This window comes from Anolis sagrei, chromosome 5 (assembly GCF_037176765.1).
Source record: "Anolis sagrei isolate rAnoSag1 chromosome 5, rAnoSag1.mat, whole genome shotgun sequence".
NCBI lineage: Eukaryota > Metazoa > Chordata > Lepidosauria > Squamata > Dactyloidae > Anolis > Anolis sagrei.
The window spans coordinates 169,815,971-169,836,817 of record NC_090025.1 but is presented as its reverse complement, the minus strand read 5'-3'; the positions used below and the strand labels follow the sequence as shown (position 1 = coordinate 169,836,817).

Here is a 20,847-nt window from a genome sequence, read left to right as displayed (position 1 = left end):
TGTGCTCCTCCAGGTGCTTTGGATTTCAGCTCCCAGAAATCCCAGTCAGCTTACCAGCTGTTAGAAATTGTGGGTGCCGAAGTCCAAAACATCTGGAGGAACACAGTTTGAGAACCACTAGTCTAGAAGCACCAGATCCCATCCATTGTGGGAAACTATGAAAGATCATAACTGACTAGTACTTGGACATAAGATTACCAATGAATGCTAGTTACTGCAGGCTCTATTTCATAGGAAGAAATTGGCAAAACCACTTCAGAGCATTCCTTACCTAAGAAAAGTCTATGAATTTTATGGAGTTGCCATAAGTCAATAAGTGAGAGGGACCTGGAAAAAATATGGCATTTCCAGCTGTTCATATGCAACTCCTTTGTTTTTCCTAATTAGCATCATGAAGTTACATTTCAGTAGGTTGTTGTGTGTTTCTGGGCTGCATGGCCATGTTCCAGAAGCATTCTCTCCTGACGTTTCACCTGCATCTATGGCAGGCATCCTCTGAGGATGCCTGCCATATTACAGGCGAAATGTCAGGAGGGAATGCTTCTGGAACACGGCCATACAGCCTGGAAAACACACAACAATCCAGTGATTCCAGCCATGAAAGCCTTTCACAATACATAGTTACATTTCAGTCTGTTTCTTCAGGGTGCATGAACAAATCAGACTGCTGATAATCCTTAGATAATCCCTTTATTTCCAAAAATACAATCAGGCTAAGATCTGATAGAAGTTGACCATAAAGTCATACTCGAGGATCTAGTGATTCTTACAGAAATCTTCTCTAGGCCCTCAAGTGCAATTCTAAAGTCAACTTCCAGTGTAAGTTGTGGACAAAGTAATTATTATTATTATTATTATTCAGTTCTTGTGGGTTTTTTCGGGCTATATGGCCATGTTCTAGAGGCATTTCTCCTCTAGAACATGGCCATATAGCCCGAAAAAAACCCACAAGAACTGAGTGATTCCGGCCATGAAAGCCTTCGACAATACATTATTATTATTATTATTATTATTATTATTATTATTCTACATTTATACCCCACCCTTCTCACCCCAATGGGGGACTCAGGGCAGTTTACAGTGGTAGAAAAGTTAAGATATTCCTAGGAAGGTGTTCTCTCAGGTTAAAAATAGCTGTTAGTTTATTTAAGGTTTTTCACTTTTGTGGGTATCCTGTGCCCCTAAAACCAGGAAATGTGGAGGGCAAACTGTATAAGAAAAGCACTGCTCTGCACTAAAGGCAGTCACATCTGATGCAGATGTAGAAGAAGTAGCAAGAAAAGGATTTGTAATACTAGTGTGTAATATCAATTGGGTATGGTGTTAATATTATGTGTGAATGTTTTTAAACTGTATTTTATGTTTGTTGTGGCATCAAATTGCTACCAACTTGTGAGCTGCCTTGAGTCACCTTTGGGCTGAGAAAGGTGGGATATAAATGCCGCAAATAAATAAATAAATATTTTACTGCCCAGCCCATTGCAGAGCTTAGCACACCACTGAAATCAATAGGCTTAGGCATGTCTAATTCTGCTGAGGCAACGGCTGCTAAGTAGTTTAACTGTTCAAGCGAAGAACAACAACAACAGGCAAGACAAAAGTTTTCAGGAGACAGATTTCTGGAAGTCTCAGCCCACATTCTGAATGCTTGCTCCATTTGCAATGCATATGCTGACACAGCAGTCCTCCCTTTCTCTGTTCCCAAATCCTGTTAAGATTTTCCTTAAGAAAAGAGTCTGATACTCGTCTCCTTTCAACTTTCAGCACAACATGCTTTTGAATAACTCAATATGTGATACTGTAACACTGTTCCAAGTCATTCGTCTTTTTCCCCCAAAACCATACATATCAGCACTAGGAATGGAATTTCCATTAAAGCCATGAGTTTTAACTACTTTAATTGGTAGGTTTACCAACTAAAGCTTTAACTGAAGACAAAGATCTGTCCCCTCCTCCAAAATGGATCAGGGATCTGACAGAAAAGCACAACTCCATGGAGGCCCCAATCCATACTTAGCTCCATGCTATATTTTATTAATGTGTAACAAAAAGATGATATTTCCTATTCACATCCAAACCCAGTTAACAGTTCACATGGTGAAGGGGGGAATAAAAATGTGAAAGCTAACATTTTCTACTAGCAGTTAAATAAGAGTTGATATAAGATGCTGGAATGGAAATCTTCATTGACCATTAGTGCCTCCACCAACTAGAGTCCAGCACCTTACCTCTTGTGCCATCTGCTCTCTGGTCTCTTGACAAGCCTAGAAGATTAAGCTCTAGAGAGCAAGCAATACATAGGCTGTATTAATCTGATTATATTTAGCCGGGTAACCCAGGTTGAATATAATCAACAGGCTGCACAGGTCAGCCTATATCCATTTGCCCAGTAAAGCTGAACCTCAGTACCTTCTCCAAACAGTTCATCAACAAGAGTACCAGTGCTGAGATTGCTTTCTGGATTTTACCCTTCTTCTATTCCCTGGGATCATGAGCCTCCTTTCCCAAAACATAATCTTCATATTGGCAGTAACTCTGTCTTCTGACCAGCTTCCACCTTCCCTGCATTTCAACACTGAACACAGATCATTTCAGATATTCTGGTACACTGGTGCTGTGAGAGTTGTTTTATAAGCCTAAATGATAGATAATATTGAATGGACTCAAAATGTGGAAGTTCACATACAGTCATTCTTAGCATTTCCCCACTTCTTTAGAGCATGGATTGTTATCAGGCTTGGCTTGGGAGGCTACTGATAGTCATTTTGTATGAGGCCACACATATTAGCACAACCACAGGAGACTGTGTGCATAAAGAGATTAGTGAACCAAGACAGCCATTATTACACGTCTATTGTACTCATCTTCTAGAACAGTGGTTCTCAACCTGTGGGTCCCCAGATGTTTTGGCCTTCAACTCCCAGAAATCCTAACTGCTGGTAAACTGACTGGGATTTCTGGGAGTTGTAGGCCAAAACACCTGGGGATTCACAGGTTGAGAACCACTGCTCTAGAAAGTTTGACAAGGCACAGTTCTTTAGGGTTCTCTGGTACTCTGTAGTGGACTATCATGCTCTTACGTTCCATCAAAATATTGGCAGATACCTTTTCTTCACTATGTGTATGAAGGAGATGGTCTTCGCTTAAACTTTCACCTTGATATGCCAGTTGATGTGCCTATTCAACAGCTGTCATTAGATTCATCCTTCATCTTCTCTCAAAATTTTAACGTATTACCTTTTGAATTACCAGTAGCAACCTGATTGGAAAATTTTTATAAGTTACAGTCTAAAAAGAAGACTTTTTTCAAGATATGCCTTCTAGACCTGATGAACATTGCAATCCAGCTACTTCTAAAGGGCAACAAGATGCATGCTGAGATCATCCCATTTGCCTATGAGAGAATGGGTTTGTGGCACATGTTCCTCTAATGCAACAGCATGAATGGTTCCAAAAAGATTTGGCAAAACTATTTCCTGGCTGAGTCTTCCTAGGAAAGTTGACACTGTAAACAACAACTTTGCAATAAGGTGTTATCATGACAACCATCTGCTGCATTTCCTCCAAATCCAAAGTACAGTAGTGAGGAAATATTTCAAAATTGAGAACTAGTGATGATTTCCACAATATGATCTCACTCTCTTGTGTAGACCCATTGGGAAGTTGGTAACAAAGCAAATCAAACTCACAGTTTGTTTTCAGAGGATTTCCTTAGTCCACAATGGTCTGGAATACCTTACCATATCAACTTGGTTGGCTTTGAAGTGACTGCAGCTATATCAGTAACAAGGTACTGATATAAAAACAACTTAAAGGTTAACCCCATAAGCAACTTTCCATACAAATAAATAGAAGATAAATGTTTAGACTCACATCAGTGTAAAAGGATATGAGAAATTTAGAACTGAATGAATAAATGGTATAGATGATGAAAATAACACCAGGCACTAACCTTCATAAATAGTGATGATATGAGGATGGCTGAGAGATGACATGATCTCAATCTCCCGTCTGATGTGAACCATATCTTGTTCATCCTTAATTTTGTCCTTACGAATGGATTTTATTGCAACCTATAAATTCAGGAAATTGAGCATTACTCTTAGAAAAAAAGCAGATGAAAGTAAACCATTAGGAGAGTTCAGAAAATAAATACAGATGTTAGATGCTGGCAAAACATGGAATGAACAAAATAAAGCTTTTCTCTTTTATTGCATTATAGAAAATGTAATTGATCTAGCAGGAACTAGCAGTACTGTGAGATCTTTATTTCTGTAGCCATTCATTTTCATACAGAGTGCATTCTAATGCACATAATACATGTTTTGGGCTCCAAATTATATTGAAGTGCAGTCAGTAATAGTAACACATTTAAGCCAAGCTCTTGACCCAATCCATCATTCTAAGCATTTGTTCAAAATAGATGCTAAGCACGCATGATTATTTGCAATGCATTAGCTCCAAATGTTAATGCAGCATAACAAGTAAAAGAGACCTATTTTGAAAGTAAGAGTATACTCAACCTGCGGGTCAGGACCCTTGGGGGGTCACGAGGGAGTGTCAGAGGGGTCGCCAAAGACCATCTAAAAACAGTATTATCTCTTGCTCATGGGAGTTCTGTGTGGGAAATTTGGCCCAATTCTATCATTGGTGGTGATCAAGGGGCTCTTTGATTGTAGGTGAACTATAAATCCCAGCAACTACAACTCCCAAATGGCAAGGTCTATTTCCCCCAAACTCCACCAATGTTCACATTTGGGCATATTGAATATTCGTGCCAAGTTTGGTCCAGATCCATCATTGTTTGAGTCCACAGTGCTCTCTGGATGTAGGCAAACTACAACTCCAAAAACTTGCAGACTGCCAATTCTCTCACACCAGAAGTGACTTGCAGTTTCTCAAGTCGCTCCTGACATGACAAAAAAACCCTCCAAAACGCAAGGTCAATGCCCACCGAGCCTTTCCAGTATTTTCTGTTGCTCCTGGGAGTTCTGTTGCCAAGTTTGGTTCAATTCCATCATTAGTAGAGTTCAAGTGAACTCGTGCTCTTTGAGTGTAAGTGGATTATAAATCCCAGCAACTACAACTCCCAAATGACAAAATCGATTCCCCCCCCCCCCCATTCAAATTTGGGCACATTGGGTAAATACACATTCAAATTTGGGCACATTGGTCTAGTGATACCCAATGTGCTAAATTTGGTCCAGTGAATGAAAATACATATTACGATTCATAATAGTAGCAAAATTACAGTTATGAAGTAGCAAGGAAAATAATGTTATGGTTGGGGGTCATCACAACATGAAGAACTGTACTAAGGGGTTCTGGAATTAGGAAGATTGAGAAACACTGCTCTAGTCAAAACAAATTCCAATTATTATACAAAAGTGGAAAATGCAAATGCCATTTATGTAAATGGCCCAAATAGTTGACTTTGCTAGAATAAAAGAATGCATGTAGATAAAACTGCTAACTCATACCCAATATAAATAATTTATTTAAGTATATGTGTGTTATTTTGGGGCTCTTCAAAGAAAATGTCATTCAAAAAGTTGTTCCATAAATTTACAAAGTTTAGATTAGTTATACCTTGTACAAAACTAACAAAACGCATTGAGAAATATGTGCAGTGATGCCAGTTTTTGAATGTTTTTAGAAAGTGCAGCGTATCTTTCAGGGTATGAAATAGGGATTGCTATTCCATGCTTATCACTACTTTAGTATCTGACCTGCGTTCTGGTCTGGAATATTTAAAGGACTGCCTTTTTCCCCACATGCTCATTCAAAACTAAAAAGCTTAGCAATATCTTGATGTGATTGCATACAGATTTGTGTCTTTAGACTAGTTTGGGATGGCATTGGACTACAGTATATTATAAGATTTCCTCCAATTTTTGGATTCTATGGAGACAGCAACAGATTTCTGCAGTGAAATAATATTATTATACTCATGTAGGTAATTGCCATTCTTTCCTTGTAACATTTCATTGAGGCACTCATGCGCATCAGTAACAGAGTGGAGAACAGTGAATGAAATGAGAATTGTGGTACATTCTACACACAATTCTCAAATTAAATTTGGAAATATTTCCAATTAAAGTAGACCTGAGTAGGCACAAAATGCAGGGGAAAGTAGCCATAGAAAGAATAAAAAGAAATAATCTGGGACATTATTAGTTCAGTGAAGCAAACATTATAGCATTTATCAACTTTTACTGTTGTCTCCTTCACGATAACACTTGTACACAAATCTTGCATGGTAGGGTTCATTTTTTTGGTTACTTTCCAAAGCACTGTGTACATTAGAGACTTCATCACATGGAGGTTGAGTAGTCGGAGGACAGTGGAGAAAAGCAAGGGAAACTGTAGGGCAGCATAAAGCTGCCTTCTTTTACTATTGCGGGATCCCTTCCCACAATGTTTCCCCACAGTCCTCAGCTTCCTCTTGCTTCCTCCCCAGCTTCTTCTTTGAGGGTTTGTGTGTACATCCGAGTCCTCTGAGTTCTGTTTCTCTGTGCTGCCGGCACGCTGCTGGCACAGAGCCCCATTGGAAGTAGTCCTGCATCATCTGTTGAACTCTGTGCTGGCAGCGCAGAGCAGTGCAAAGAAGCACAGAGAAGACACTTCTCAACTTCCATGTGATGAGATTCTACATGTGAAATACATTTTAAAGGAAAAACTGCAATGAACCAGCACATCTGGTACTGAACATGCCATTCTGCTCATCCCAGGCTCAACACAGCAAAGATATTCAAATATATAGCCATGTTAGACTGATTCAGTCTAACATGTGTAAACCACCCCAAGTCCCTTCAGGGAGATGGTGGCAGGACACAAGAATACAGTTATTATTGTTATTGTTGTTTATTCATTTAGTCGCTTCCAACTATTCGTGATCTCCTGGACCAGGCCATGCCAGAGCTTCCTGTCAGCCGTGGCCACCCCCAGCTCCTTCAAGGTCAAGCCAGTCACTTCAAGGATACCATCCATCCACCTTGCCCTTGGTTGGCTCCTCTTCCTTTTTCCTTCCATTTTAACCCCAGCATCATCATAATAAATCGTTGTTGTTATTTTACTGACACAAAAACACACTATGACACAACAAACAAGATATATAGCATAGCACCTGACGAACCAACCTAGACATAGCATATTACTTGAGAACACAGAAATGCTGGACCACTCTAACAACTACCATGCCAGGCTACACAGAGAAGTCATTGAAATCCACAAGCATGTGGATAATTTCAACAGAAAGGAAGAAACTATGAAAATTAACAAAATCTGTATTTAAAAAAAATCTAAAATTATAACAGTAAATAAAGAACAACACTCAAACACAGGGGAACTCCAGACAAGAAACAATCAGGAACAGCTAATCACCTCTCAACAGAGGATTCCCCCAAGCACTAACAAGCCACACCTAAAAACCATCAAATGCTAATCAAGGTGGACAACTGAAACATTCACGCCTAGCTCCAACAGACAAGAGGTCTTTCTTCTACCCTGGACATTCCACAGATATATAAACCTAATTTTCCTAGTTTCCAACAGACCTCACAACTTCTGAGGATGCCTGCCATAGATGCAGGCGAAACGTCATGAGAGAATGCTTCTAAAACATGGCCATATAGCCCAAAAAACCTACAACCCAGAGATATGTATGCTGGTTTTGTACCCCAAAATCACAAGTCAAATATTTCCCAAGTGCTTAGGACTGTGTGATGTATTTTTGAATGATACATGCAGATCCAAGTAAGGTGGTCTTTTGTAGTTGATAGATCGTGATTTTGTCAATGTTTATTGTTTTCAAATGCTGGCTGAGATCTTTTGGCATGCACCCAATGTGCCGATCACCACTGGGACCACCTGTACTGATTTATGCCAGAGCCTTTGCAGTTCAGTTTTGAGGTCCTGATAAGTCTGAGTTTTCCCTGTTGTTTTTCGTCAATTCAACTGTCACCTGGTATGGAGACATCAATAATCCAAACTTTTTTCTTTTCCACAGTCATGATGCCTGGTGTATTATGTTCCAAAACTTTTGTCAGTCTGGATTTGAAAGTCCCACATTATTTTTGCATGTTCATTTTCCACTATTTTTGCAAGTTTATGATCCCACCAGTTCTTTACTACTGGCAGGTGGTACCTGTGACTTGTAATATTGTTGTTGTTGTTGTTGTTATGTTATGTTATGTTATGTCAGTACACCTGGGTATCGTGTAACACCTTTGATTCAAACTGAGAGAAGAAAGTTGGCAGCATAAGCTTTCACAGACTGGGTCTACTTCATCAGATCGAAGACGAATCTGATGTATGCAGATCAGATGCACTTGTAAAAACATCTTTCTCTTGGGTTGAACTAGTTCCAACAGACCTCACAACCTCTGAGGATGCTTGCCATAGATGCAGGCAAAACATCAGGAGAGAATGCTTCTAGAACATGGCCATATAGCCCCAAAACCTACAACAACCCAGTGATTCCAGCCATGAAAGCCTTAGACAATACATCTTTCACTTGATTAGCCTCAGAGGTGCTCCAAGATCATTTTGCATGAAACAGGAGAAAAAGAGAATATATTACTCTGCAGTTATAGTTCAAGATAAAACTGAAAATAGTTATTTCCACTATCATTCTTCTTTGAACGCTGCCCCTCCATGCCCAGCACATCTCTTATGCAATCACTCAATAACCATATCCTTCCTGCATCCTTCCTTAATCATGTGCGTAGACATCTTTCCGAATGGAACAGTGGGAACAGAGGAAACAATAGAGATGAACGTGCATCACAAATTCAGAGTCTAAAAGCCACATGGGAGTTTGTGTTGCCAGTGAAAGACAAGCATGTAAATACTCATGAAGGCTGGAACAGGCAATACAATGAAATATAAACCAGCTCACATTTATCTATATATGCAGCCTCGAACACATTTTGTTTTAAAATGTAAGATATCAAAACACAAAGATTTCCTGATTGCAACCAAATGATCTGACAGATGCCAAGCATCACTATTGTAAAAGACAAATCTTCCTTTATTTGGTCATAGATACAATTACTGTTCAGACCGATAGCTGTTCATGTATTCCACAGCACTATTGTACAATGGCATTATCTTCCAGAATCAATTAAATAGAATGTATAAAAGTACAAGGTGCAGTCACAAAAATTGTAAATATATGCATTATATATGTTTATTTAATTTTTAACATCAATATCCAAGAACATAATAAAAATGGTTATATTTTATTTAATTTTTTGATGTCATGTTATAAGTTGTTGTCATAAATGGGATTATTTTGGGTTATTATGTTTGTATCTGTTGTTGCACTGAAGCATTGAATATTTGCTTTTTTTGCTTGTTGGAATCCACCCTCAGTCCCCTCAGGGAGATAGGGTGGGGTATAAATAAAGTTTTATTTTTAATATTATATAATAATTATTAACATGACCATGTAATCCTTTCATATGTGTATTTGCTCCAGATGAAATCAACTATAAATCATATGATTAAAAACTTAAGTAAAGCTTAATTTGAGTTGCTGTGAGTTTTCTGGGCTGTATCGCCATGTTTCAGAAGCATTGCCTCCTGACGTTTCACCTGCATCTATGGCAGGCATCCTCAGAGGTTGTGAGGACTGTTGGTCACTAAGCAAGTGGGGTTTATATATCTGTGGAATGTCCAGGGTGGGAGAAAGAACTCTTTGCAATGCTAATCACCTTGATTCCTGCCTGTGGGAATCCTTTGTTAGGAGGTGTTAGCTAGTCCTCATTGTTTCATGTCTGGTATTCCCCTTTTTTCAGAGTGTTGTTCTTTATTTACTGTCCTAATTTTAAGGTTTTTTAAATACTGGTAGCCAGATTTTGTTCATTTTCATGGTTTCCTCATTTCTGTTGAAATTGTCCACATGCTTATTGATTTCAGTGGTTTCTCTGTCTAGTCTGACATGGTAGTTGTGAGAGTGGTAAAAGCATTTCTGTGCTCTCTGTGTCCAAGTTGGTTCATCAAATGCTCTGCTATGGCTGACTTCTCTAGTTGAGTTAGTTTGCCGTGCCTTTCATGTTCCTTGATCAGTGTTTGGAATTAAATAAAAAATAAAATTAAATAAATTAAATAAAAAATATTTTGCAACATCAGAAGGATACTGGATACAGAATAACAAAAATGCATAAAATGATAACACTGTAATCCACACAAAAATGATCAGGAAAGACCAACACTCAACTGTCCTGAGTACCCACTGGGGTGATAGAGCAGGATATAAATAAAGATGATGATGATGATGATGATGATGATGATGATTATTATTATTATTATTATTAGAATATTATTTTCTTCTTTAGAAAGGCTACCTTTCTTCCATTACATGATAAACTGGCTAAACACCTTATTATTATTATTATTATTATTATTATTATTATTATTATTACAACAAATCTTTATTTTTAACCCACCCTCTCTCTCTCTGAAAGGACTTAGTACCACCATAGTTCTACTATCAGCAAGAAATAAGAAAAGGACATGGCATTTCTATGACCCTGAATAGTCTAAAATGTAGGACATCCCTATATTCCTCTTCTTGTAGCATACCATTGGCTTGAAAAATCAACACAATGTAATTTTAGTCACAGTAAGAAAGAGGAACAAATGCCTAAGTAATTCCAAAGTGATGGAAATCAGCATCCATTGGCAGCTAAGCCAGCTTTTTCTTTCTCTCTCCCATTATTCGCTGGGAGAGGCTGCAAATGCATATATGCGCTGCATGAAAGAAGGATGTGGGTGGCTTTTGGAACCAAACATACATTCCTGGGGAAAAAAATAAATATAGACATTGATAAAAATATGCTTAGTCTGAAACAGTCCCGCACTTGGCTCTTAGAAAGAATGTTAAAAGGACGTTATTGTCAAACACATAAGGGAGCAAATTCTTCACCATCTAGGGTCAGTGAGGGAACCACACCATCTAGAAAAGGGAAAGCAATGTTTCTGGATCTTGACCCTGTTTGACAAATACTAAAAAGTAACATAAATTGGGTACTACAACCCTTTCCCCAAAAGTCCTGAGAGTACAAAATGTAAATTACACATCCACATAAATGGCAATTAACAAACCTTTTGAAGTCTTCTCTAATGCTGTTTGGCTGTGGTCCTAGGTCTCATTAAGACTCACTTCATGCTGTTTCTTTATAAATTACAAAGCTATATGCTTTATTTATTTATTTAGAAATAAAGAACAACCAGGGTTGCACTTCTGTTTACAAGGCTCCCAGTGTTACTCACACAAAACCAGTTACAATGAAATCAACAGAAGAAGCACAACAGGCCTTAAAACGCTCTTTCAGAAATTTCATTATGCACTGGGAACAAGCAGACAAATAAATAGGAGGGGTTTTTGGGGCACTAAGGGAATATTTTCTGGAAAGACACACAGATCAGGTGTGGCAGCCAAGAAGGCCTTCTCTATCAATATTCCCTATGTGACTTCAGAAGGGAGAGGGATGAACCTCCACTGGTTTTCATAAATCATTTTTCAGGTTCATGTGAGGGAAAGCTATATTTTATACTGATGGATCCAGGATAATTAGAACTTTAAAAACTAAGCACTGCCAATTTCAGATGAGGTAAGAAAGAAATCAGAAGCTGGTGAAATTCTTTGACAAATGATTGGATGTATTCTCTCCAAATCAGTCACAATGAGTAGGCAAGAAAATATACTTCAATCTAAGGCCACAACTATGTGGCCAAAATGAAGTGAGCTCACAACACAGTTTCTGCGGAGAGTCCACACAATGCACGGCTGGATTTACAGCACAATCAAGCTGTGGGTGTCGGCATACAACACCCAGAAATCCCAGCAAGTTTCTTGGAGTTGAAGGCTAAAACATCTGGGGACCCACAGGTTGAGAACCACTGACTGTCCTAGGCAATATGCCACATTTTCCCAGCTACAACCCTAACTCCACTTCTGCATTCGGTAGATAATACTGGCTTATTTTAGCTGGTGAAGATCACAAAAGAAATGTCCGGGCAACACTCTGAACACTCAAGAACACTACATAAATATCAACCCATATTATTGTACGGTGGCACCCATACCGTAATAAAATAAAATGATGTCACTTGGGTGCCAATCATGACTTCTTATTTCATATACTTTGAGAAAACCTGCCAAGTGAATGCTGAAAAATCAGTCTTATAGCTGAGGATTTGAATCTGCTACTCAAAATAATTATGTATTGAGATCTTTACACATGTTCACCTACAAGTCTAATAGTTGTTCTTCAAAGTAACAATGAGATCCATTTTATTACAGTATCACAACAATAAAGGCCTCTTTTATACACACTATAAATACCACTGACAGTTCTGTTTATGAATGAATTTCAAACACAGCTATGTTCACAAAAATATGAAGAATCTTTTAAAATGTCTTTATACTTTTTGTAGTAGAGGTTCTGTAGCCTCCACTTGTTTACATCTCAGCTGTGGGGTGGATGCCAAGAATTATGTAACTTAAGACTGAAATGTACATAGCTATTATCTTACTTGAGAACAACTTCATCCAAGATTGTTTCTTCATCAAGCTTACTTCTTTCTTGGAGACCGATTAGTTTTACTGGTTACAATCACTTATTCTAAAGCGGACACAAATTTGGCAAGGAACCATGGTTGAGATCTTGCATCATCAGTGTAGCTATGACAACAGTTCCTTTGTTGTAACTACATCTGATGATGCAATTCTCCAAAAGAAATCTACATTTGCAGCCTGGCAACACATTGACCAAGCATTTCTTGGACATTACAAACCAGGGTGCTGAGGAACATTGCCTGCAGCACTCTCCTGTTCATGGGGCATATTGAGACAAGTAGTTGAGGAAATCTCTGTAGCTATTTGTTCTCAATGTGTTCCACAACCAGAAAAATATGGCTAATATCATATCCCAGCACCCAGATCTCCAGGGTCTCAGAAATGCTACTGTTTGAGCTGAGTTTTGGGGTTCACATTAAGTCATTCCCTACCATAAATGCAAAACCCTAGCAGTTACATCTGGGGTCTCTATCCTTCATCACTTCCTTGTCTTTTTCCTCATTCCTCTCTTACTTATGATACATCACATCTAGGATCAAGTATCATTTCAGGAATTACCTTTTACCAATTTCCATTTAGTCCTTCCTAATTATTATTCAGGAACTTTAGGCAAAATGTTAAAAGTCCTCCAGCAATATTGTACTACTTAAGCGTTAGAATCGCTTGACTGGCATTCAATCCAGGTCCTGTGAAAAAGCACTGTGTTGCTTGACAGCAGCTATCTTAGTTAGTTCCAGTATAACACAAAGAGACAGCCATGGAGAGGTACATTTCATTTCAGGAAAGCCTGGGTTAATTTAAACTGATCTCAGGAGTGGGAATGAAAAGTCCTTGGTAATGCCAAGAGTTCCCTGGGAATACTATGGAATGGCGAAAATGTCATGTAGATGTCCAAAATAAAATCGATTTGTACAGGAACATAACCTCGAACTTTCAGATTTTTTCTTCTTGTCAGAGAGGACAAAATGTGACTGCTAAACCTCAATCTGTAAAGTATGCCCTAACGCAATTCTTGATAGTATAGGATAACACACCTAGAAAAAACTAATGACATCATCCAAACTTAATGATCAAATGGTTGACTGTAGTCTTAAAAGTCTTTTCTAATCAAAAGCCTTCAGATGCTGGTGGACTGTAAGTTGTATCGTTCATAATAGTATAACCCTGGTCTAGCCAAATCATAGTTTTGGGAAGATTAGAATGGTTTATTAATAAGGCAAGCTCTACCCATTCAATCTTAGTGGGACTTGAAATATTATTTTTATTTTTATTGTTCCCTTCAGAGAGAAAAATGTCCACCCAGGGTATGCGCTGAAAAGGAAAAAATATTTTTTCTTGGGTTTTTTTTCTCTGTCAGAAGTGTCTCAAGAAACTGCAAGTCACTTCTACTTAAACCATATGATATCTCAGTCTAGCCTATTTCCATGCCCGGTGACAGGTCGGAGGTTCTAATCCGGGGAGAGTGTGGATGAGCTCCCTCTGTCAGCTCCAGCTCCCCATGTGGGGACATGAAAGAAGCCTCCCACAAGGATGGTAAAACATCAAACAGCCGGACATCCCCTGGACAACATCCTTCCAGAAGGCCAATTCTCTCACACCAGAAACGACTTGCAGTTTCTCAAGTCGCTCCTGACATGAAAAAAAAATGCCATGCTGGAAAAATAAAGCACCACAACTTCATATATATTGCTTTTGAAAGAAAAGTGTTGGAACAACAACAGGTGAATTTCGGACAGATGATGTATCTCCTGGTAATTTTAATTTTTGGACTGCAGAACTATGATATGATTTCCTTGTAACAGAACATTGGACATTCTGATTGTATTTCACACTTGTTATGTTTTTATTTATAGCTACAAAGAGTTTGCAAAGTTATGAATATTACATGGCTGGCTCAAGGCAGTTGATGCACATTTGGTGAGAGCATAGTATGATACATTCTTTTCTTTTTAAGGACTTTCAATTTTACAAGCCAGGAGTAAAGAAAATTTAACCTTGAAGACACCATAAAACTTTTCTTCATTTTTCTGACACCCTATCCAATTAGCAGTATTTAGTCATTTAATCCAATTTGATTAAACATCATAGTTGTAATTCAAAGGCAACTCCAATATGTGTTTGCAAAAAAGAGGCTGGAATGAGGAAAAAAAGAATGTAAAACAAATAATATAATCCCATGAGGGAAGAAAATACAATATTGTCATTGGGCATTGTATTAAAAATATACCAAATAATGGAATTAAAAGGAAATCAGTATAACAATTTCTTCATCACATTTGGATATTTATTCCCATGTGTATGGGTCTACTGATGCCCCTCACCCATTTGGTTCCTTCATTATATGTTGTCATCCTGGCAATATAATGCCTATGTCAACTCAATCAATGTATGGTCTTAACACCAAGAAGGTTCTGAGCATTCTCCCTTGATGAAGAAAGGTGTGGCTTTCAAAGCTGGGACTGTTCAGCTGTTTGAAAATGTTTACTGTTCAGATCCTCTAAGCCAGATCATCTCCATGGCAATACAGTCCCAGAAAGAATCATGCAGCTAAAGTCAAATTGATTATTTATAAGTGACCTAATCTCATTGTTTAGAGCAATCGCCAAGGATGTTTCTTCAGTGTTTCACACCAAGTAAACAGTGGGGTAATTTGTACCCAGCACAATCCTGCTGTTTTAAAACTCAGTCCTGCTCATCAGATTTCCTCTGCTTTTATTTTTCAGCTGTATAGTGAAGACGTTTACTGTATTTTAGCAACTTGCCACTATGCAGTACAATAATATACCTCATATTTTTATAGTAAAGTTTGTTTCAATCAAAACAGGCAGAAGGCTGAGCAGCAGAGAGAAGTACCTCTCTATCCAAGTGAGCTATGGATGTATAGAAGAGCCGCAAAGTGTGAGAAAATGAAGGAGAAAGGGCAGGGTGAAGAATGTGTAGAAGGGAAGAAAGGGAAGAATGAAAGGAGGAAAACCTCAAGGGAAAGAGGTGTGTGACAAATAAGGGGAAGAGTTGGGAAAAAGTAAGAAAATATGGGGAGAATAGGATAAGGAGGGCTCAACAGTGCCGATCTCAGATATTTGGTTGCCTATGGTGAAGAATATGGTGGTGGTGTCCTTTCTCATTCCATGTAGAAAAGCCAAATGGCAGCAGCAATTGAATCTTTCCTCCACTGTGGTGATGTGAGAGCACCCTTCATCATATCTGGATCAGTAACTGAGGGCAACATCACATTCGCTTTTTGACGCAAGGGCCTCCACTTTGTGGTTGCCTCTTGCAGAATTCTGGGAAATGCAGTTTAGGGCAGGGCCTTTGGAATATTTACCTAAGGAGGTCCTTGGCTTCGCTAAACTACATTTCCCTGAATTCCGCAGGAGGCAGCCATGCACAGTCACAAAGCTGGGGCACCCTGTTGTAGTTCTGGTCACATTGTTGTGTGATATTACTGTTAATGGGGATTCTGGGCCTGAGATTTTAAGTCCTGAAACTGAGCAGTCTGTGTCTCCAACTAATCAAGACCAGGCCATATTCCAGAGCAGGCATCCTCAAACTGCGGCCCTCCAGCTGTTTGGGCCTCCAATCCCAGAAGCCCTAATGAGCTTGTTCAATTGTCAGGAATTCTGAGAGTTGAATGCCCAAACAGTTGGAGGGCCGCAGTTTGAAAATGCCTGTTCCAGAGGATGCAGTGCAGGCGATCTCCAAGAAAATGAGTTCAGAGGCTGAAACTCCAGGTGCCGAGAATAATAAGCTTCAAGATAATGGTAATGAGTTTATATTGACAGGAGACCTAGTTTTAGTAGACTTAGGGCTGATCAACAAAGAATACAAAGGTCACAGAGCTTATTAGAAAAGTGGTCCATATCTGAATCTCATGTGAAAAGACATGATTTTTTGGGTATATTAGAGAGGCTGAGAGTTTTGCCCAGCAGTCTGGTCAACATCGATAATGGAGACAACAGCTCTTGTCAAGCCATGCCTGCTTAGAGACTTCTAGTTTCATGCCTTTGTTCATATTATTGTTTTCAAGTACTAAGTATTGTTCCTGTATTTCTGTATCGGATTCTATGTTTCTTGGGTTTTCTTGTATTCCTGTTTTGGATACCTTGTTGCCTTGGGACTCCTGATTATTCTTGCACCTGGAACCTTATGGGTTATTGATAAATTTGGACTTTGAAGTTTTTACTATTTTTTGCTGTTTGCTTTCTATTTAATCTTCAATAAACTGCTTTGCTAATTTAACCTGGACTGGCATGAGGTGGCTAAGTACAGAGGTGTTTTCTGGCCTGGAGTGCAACATACCTGCTCTAAAACATTAATGTGATATGTCCTTGGTCAAATGGGACATGATCAGTTCTTGAATATTTGACCCATTCATCCCCTTCTATGTTCTTCTTTGTTGTAACTTAGGCTGAAAAATGGAATGAGGTGGAAGGAGAAGAAGGACAATGTAAGAGGGAGAAATATTGCACAAGATTTTTAGGCAAAGCAGAGACATCATGAGGAAATCAGAGATGCTACAAGAGTGTGGTGGTGGGGAACTGAAGGGACAGGAGAGAGAAAATCTATTGACTGAAGTCATTCCTCCTGGAATTTTCTTTTATAATGGATACATTGCCTTAAAAACACCCAATGAAATCACCATGTAGAACACAAAGAAACAATTATGACCATCTAGTTAGGTATTCAACATCTTTAGGGATACAAAATTGATGTCTTTCCTAAAACTAAGCTTGATTTACAGCAACTGTGTCACCGCTTGTGAAAAGGAAAAGGAAATGGGAGAAACCTCTCCTCTCAGACACCAAAAGGTATGTAATACATGATAAATGTCAAACCAAAGCTTTATCTGCAGAAGCTGATATATTGTGCGCTTCTCCCGAGAACTAGGATGCGTTTCAGTTTTGCATTGCCAATTTGCCTGGCTGTAAGTAACATTATCTTATCAACACTGGTGACTCAGCAGCAGAAGAGGAATTAGGGACTGAATAAGAAGACTTTCATCCTCGCTATTGTACACAAATTGAAAAGCCAAACTGTGAAGTCAAACCAAGCAATAAAAATAATGGATTCGTGTTCTGCTTACATAAGCCGAAAGATGGGAGTATATGTGTAACACCCTTCCTACCCTCTGTTCTCACCTTTATGGGGCTACAGGATTTGTATGCGTATTTCCTGACCACTGTACTGCTTGCCAGAATTACATCCTCTCATTGTTTAGTATTTGCCATATACTGCTGTGTGAATGGAGGTTGGCATTTCCCCCATAGAACATCCTCTTGAGCAGACTAATAATACTGTATTTTAGCATTCAGAACGAAAGCAATTATGTTAACTTTTGATGTTTCAGTTGATTCTACGTAACTATCAAGACAAAGTCTTATCAAAAGAAAACTCTATTGAGATACAAAACAGACCACTTCTACTGCATCAGAGCATTGGTCCGTCTATCCTGGTATCATCAACTCTGACTAGCAATCGTTCTTCAGATTACAGACAGGATTTATGTAAATAATTCATGAAAATAGTATGTAAATAAACATGGGTTCTTCAAGTATATGAGATAGATTCTCAGTGAACAATAAGCACCTAATCCATTCTGCCAAGCTGTAATCACTGGCTCAAATTCAACAGCAGTCTTCGGTCTGTGATTGTTTTATCCTAATTTATGGCATATAAATTTGGAAGCCTGAGGCCAGCTCCCTGTAGACAAAGCAATGCTATATACATCAACACAAAAGTATTTAGTAATAAAGACCAGCATCTGAAATATTATCTCACCCAAGAGGAACAATGTTGTAAACTTCCTGGATTTTAGTAAAAACAACAATAAAAAGCTTGCACTCTAAAATATGCAACTCAAGAAATATGACATGTGCATCTTCATATCCTGAACATTTAATGCTACAATTGAATTTAGGACCTTGAAGATAGATATATGGAGATAATTCCCAATGATATTAAAATAATATCACTAGTCTAAATCAAGACTGAAAGGAGGGAAAGGGGTTTTTTTTAATAAGCAAGTGATACTCAGAGATGGTTTGCCTGTTCCTTCCTCTGAAATATGTCCAGCTGAAACCTTCAAAACATCCCTGTGTGTTAAATCGGGAATGTTATCCCTTATTGCAGACAGGACGATTGAAGTAGAGAGCCACCTGCCTTAGGCTATTCAATCAATTCAATATGTAAATGAGATGCACCTCAGGGAGTTTCCAAATAGCAGTTAGTCTCTTAGCTACCAGACTACATCAATTTTCAATGTATTTTCTGTGTGGTAATTCACTGATGTACAAGAAGTCTTGCTATGAATGTATTACAGTGGATGGCATATAGTGATACCCAGTCTATGTATTTGTTCCACAAGATCACAAGGTCTCGGAATGGATTACAGCATATCCAACCTCATTTTGACTTCACATCAGACATACAATAAAACTTGGAAAGTTATTTAAGAACTAGTTACAGGATCCCAAAATTAGCTGAGGTTTGTTTGTTTTGTTTTTTTCGTGTCAGGAGTGACCTGAGAAGCTGCAAGTAATTTCTGGTTTGAGAGAATTGGTCATCTGCAAGGACGTTGAAAGCCTTCAACAACTCTTTGGCCATGAAAGCCTTCAACAACTCTTTGGAGATCTCTCATTCCTAGGGCTATGATAAATCAAAGCCAACTCTGATGGCTATTAACAGCAACAAAGAACTTAAAATCTATCTCTCTAAATAAGTGATGCATGCCAGCAGTGATAACTTCTGTATCATAAGAACATTGATATGCTATTCAAGGAATAAAGAGTTAACTTAAGTAAAGAAGAAGCAACTTTATGGGATCTCTAGTGACTGGTTTTCCTTTAATGCATATCTGGTTAATAGATGCAACAAAACATGACTGAATGAAGTGACAACACTTTTTTTTGGTACTTGTATTCCCTGTTTCCCTGCTATGTATTATATAACTTGTGAGTTCCTAGAATGTTTAAAACAGCTTCAATAATTCAAATATTTCAAAGCCTCCATCTATTTCATAGCGCTTTTCTCTGCTACTTATTTTGATTAATGTATTGTTGTTTCATTTCTAGCATTTAAGATTTGCAAACTAACTCAAATTATTTGTTTTTTATTTATTTATTTATGTGTCAGGAGTGACTTGAGAAACTGCAAGTCGCCTCTGGTGTGAGAGAATTGGTTGCTGGAAGGACATTGCCCAGGGGACGTCTGGATATTTTACCAAGCTGGATCTGACAGACAGGTGCTCACCCTGCTCCCTGGATTTTTAAAAAATTAAAAACAGCATATAAATGGGTTAAATAATCATGCCAGCATCCCCATCTGCACCTCTAAGTTGTACATTCCACTTTGCTATGTTAACATTCTGCTATCTCGCTCTATTAGACCTGGTCGCAGACATGAACCACTATCTGCTGGCCATGGATGTTTGTTGTTAGCTTTGACAGATTATACTAATCCTTGTGGATATTTTTAGAAGCGCTACTGAGGAAGAAAGTTCTGTTCAGATAATAGTTTCCTATCCTTCCTACACCCACCTTCTAGATAGGAAAAAACTACAGCTCAAAGGGAACCTTATGTTGCTCCTTTTAAATATCAAGCAGTACCAGTTCCACCATAAACATACTGTGAGTGGCGTAAGACCCGAGGGTATGAGGTATGGGGACAGCCCAGAATTACCTTTTGCAGCCTATACCAAGGCCAAGATTAACAGAACAAGAGGAGTCAGTCTTCCAATGCTTCAGATCTTTTTGCCAATCCTTCCCTCCCACTCCATACAAAGTCAGGCAGAACAACAGCAGCAATTCAGTCTTCCTGCTTCAACCTGCCAATTGCCTTAACACAGACTTGGATATCCCACCTTCCCCTGAGTGCAGAACAATCCCCGTCTCTGACCGTTCCAGCCGGAATCTCGTTTTAACAAATACCACAAATCATGTCATACTGAGGAGAAGTATTTAAAAGCGAGGTTGCGCAATGTGAGCTCCTCCGCTGCATGGGAATGAGCCGTCCTCTTCCTGAGCTAGCCTCTTGAAGGTCTTTGTTTTCATTTAAATAGTCCTAGCAGAGGCAGCTATGCTGTTTCTTTGGAACTCCGAACAACGTCCCACTAATTGGAGATGCAGCATAAATGGCAAAACTAATTTAATGCTAAAATCAGCATCCTAGGAAGAGAACGGTTTAGACATTTTTTCCACATGAATTAATCAGCCCTGTTTCCTAGAAAGAAAGAGTAAGCCCCAAGCTCAGCTAAAATGAAACCA

General features: G+C 38.7%; 1 protein-coding gene across 1 annotated transcript in view; it reads right to left on the bottom strand.

Annotated features, from left to right (window-relative positions):
• NUAK1 (NUAK family kinase 1) overlaps positions 1-20,847 on the bottom strand; it is a 76,361-nt gene that overhangs the window by 37,666 nt on the left and 17,848 nt on the right. The window contains exon 2 of the mRNA XM_067469224.1: positions 3,953-4,073. Coding sequence (XP_067325325.1) covers positions 3,953-4,073 — 121 coding nt within the window. The remainder of the gene's footprint in view (positions 1-3,952; positions 4,074-20,847) is intronic.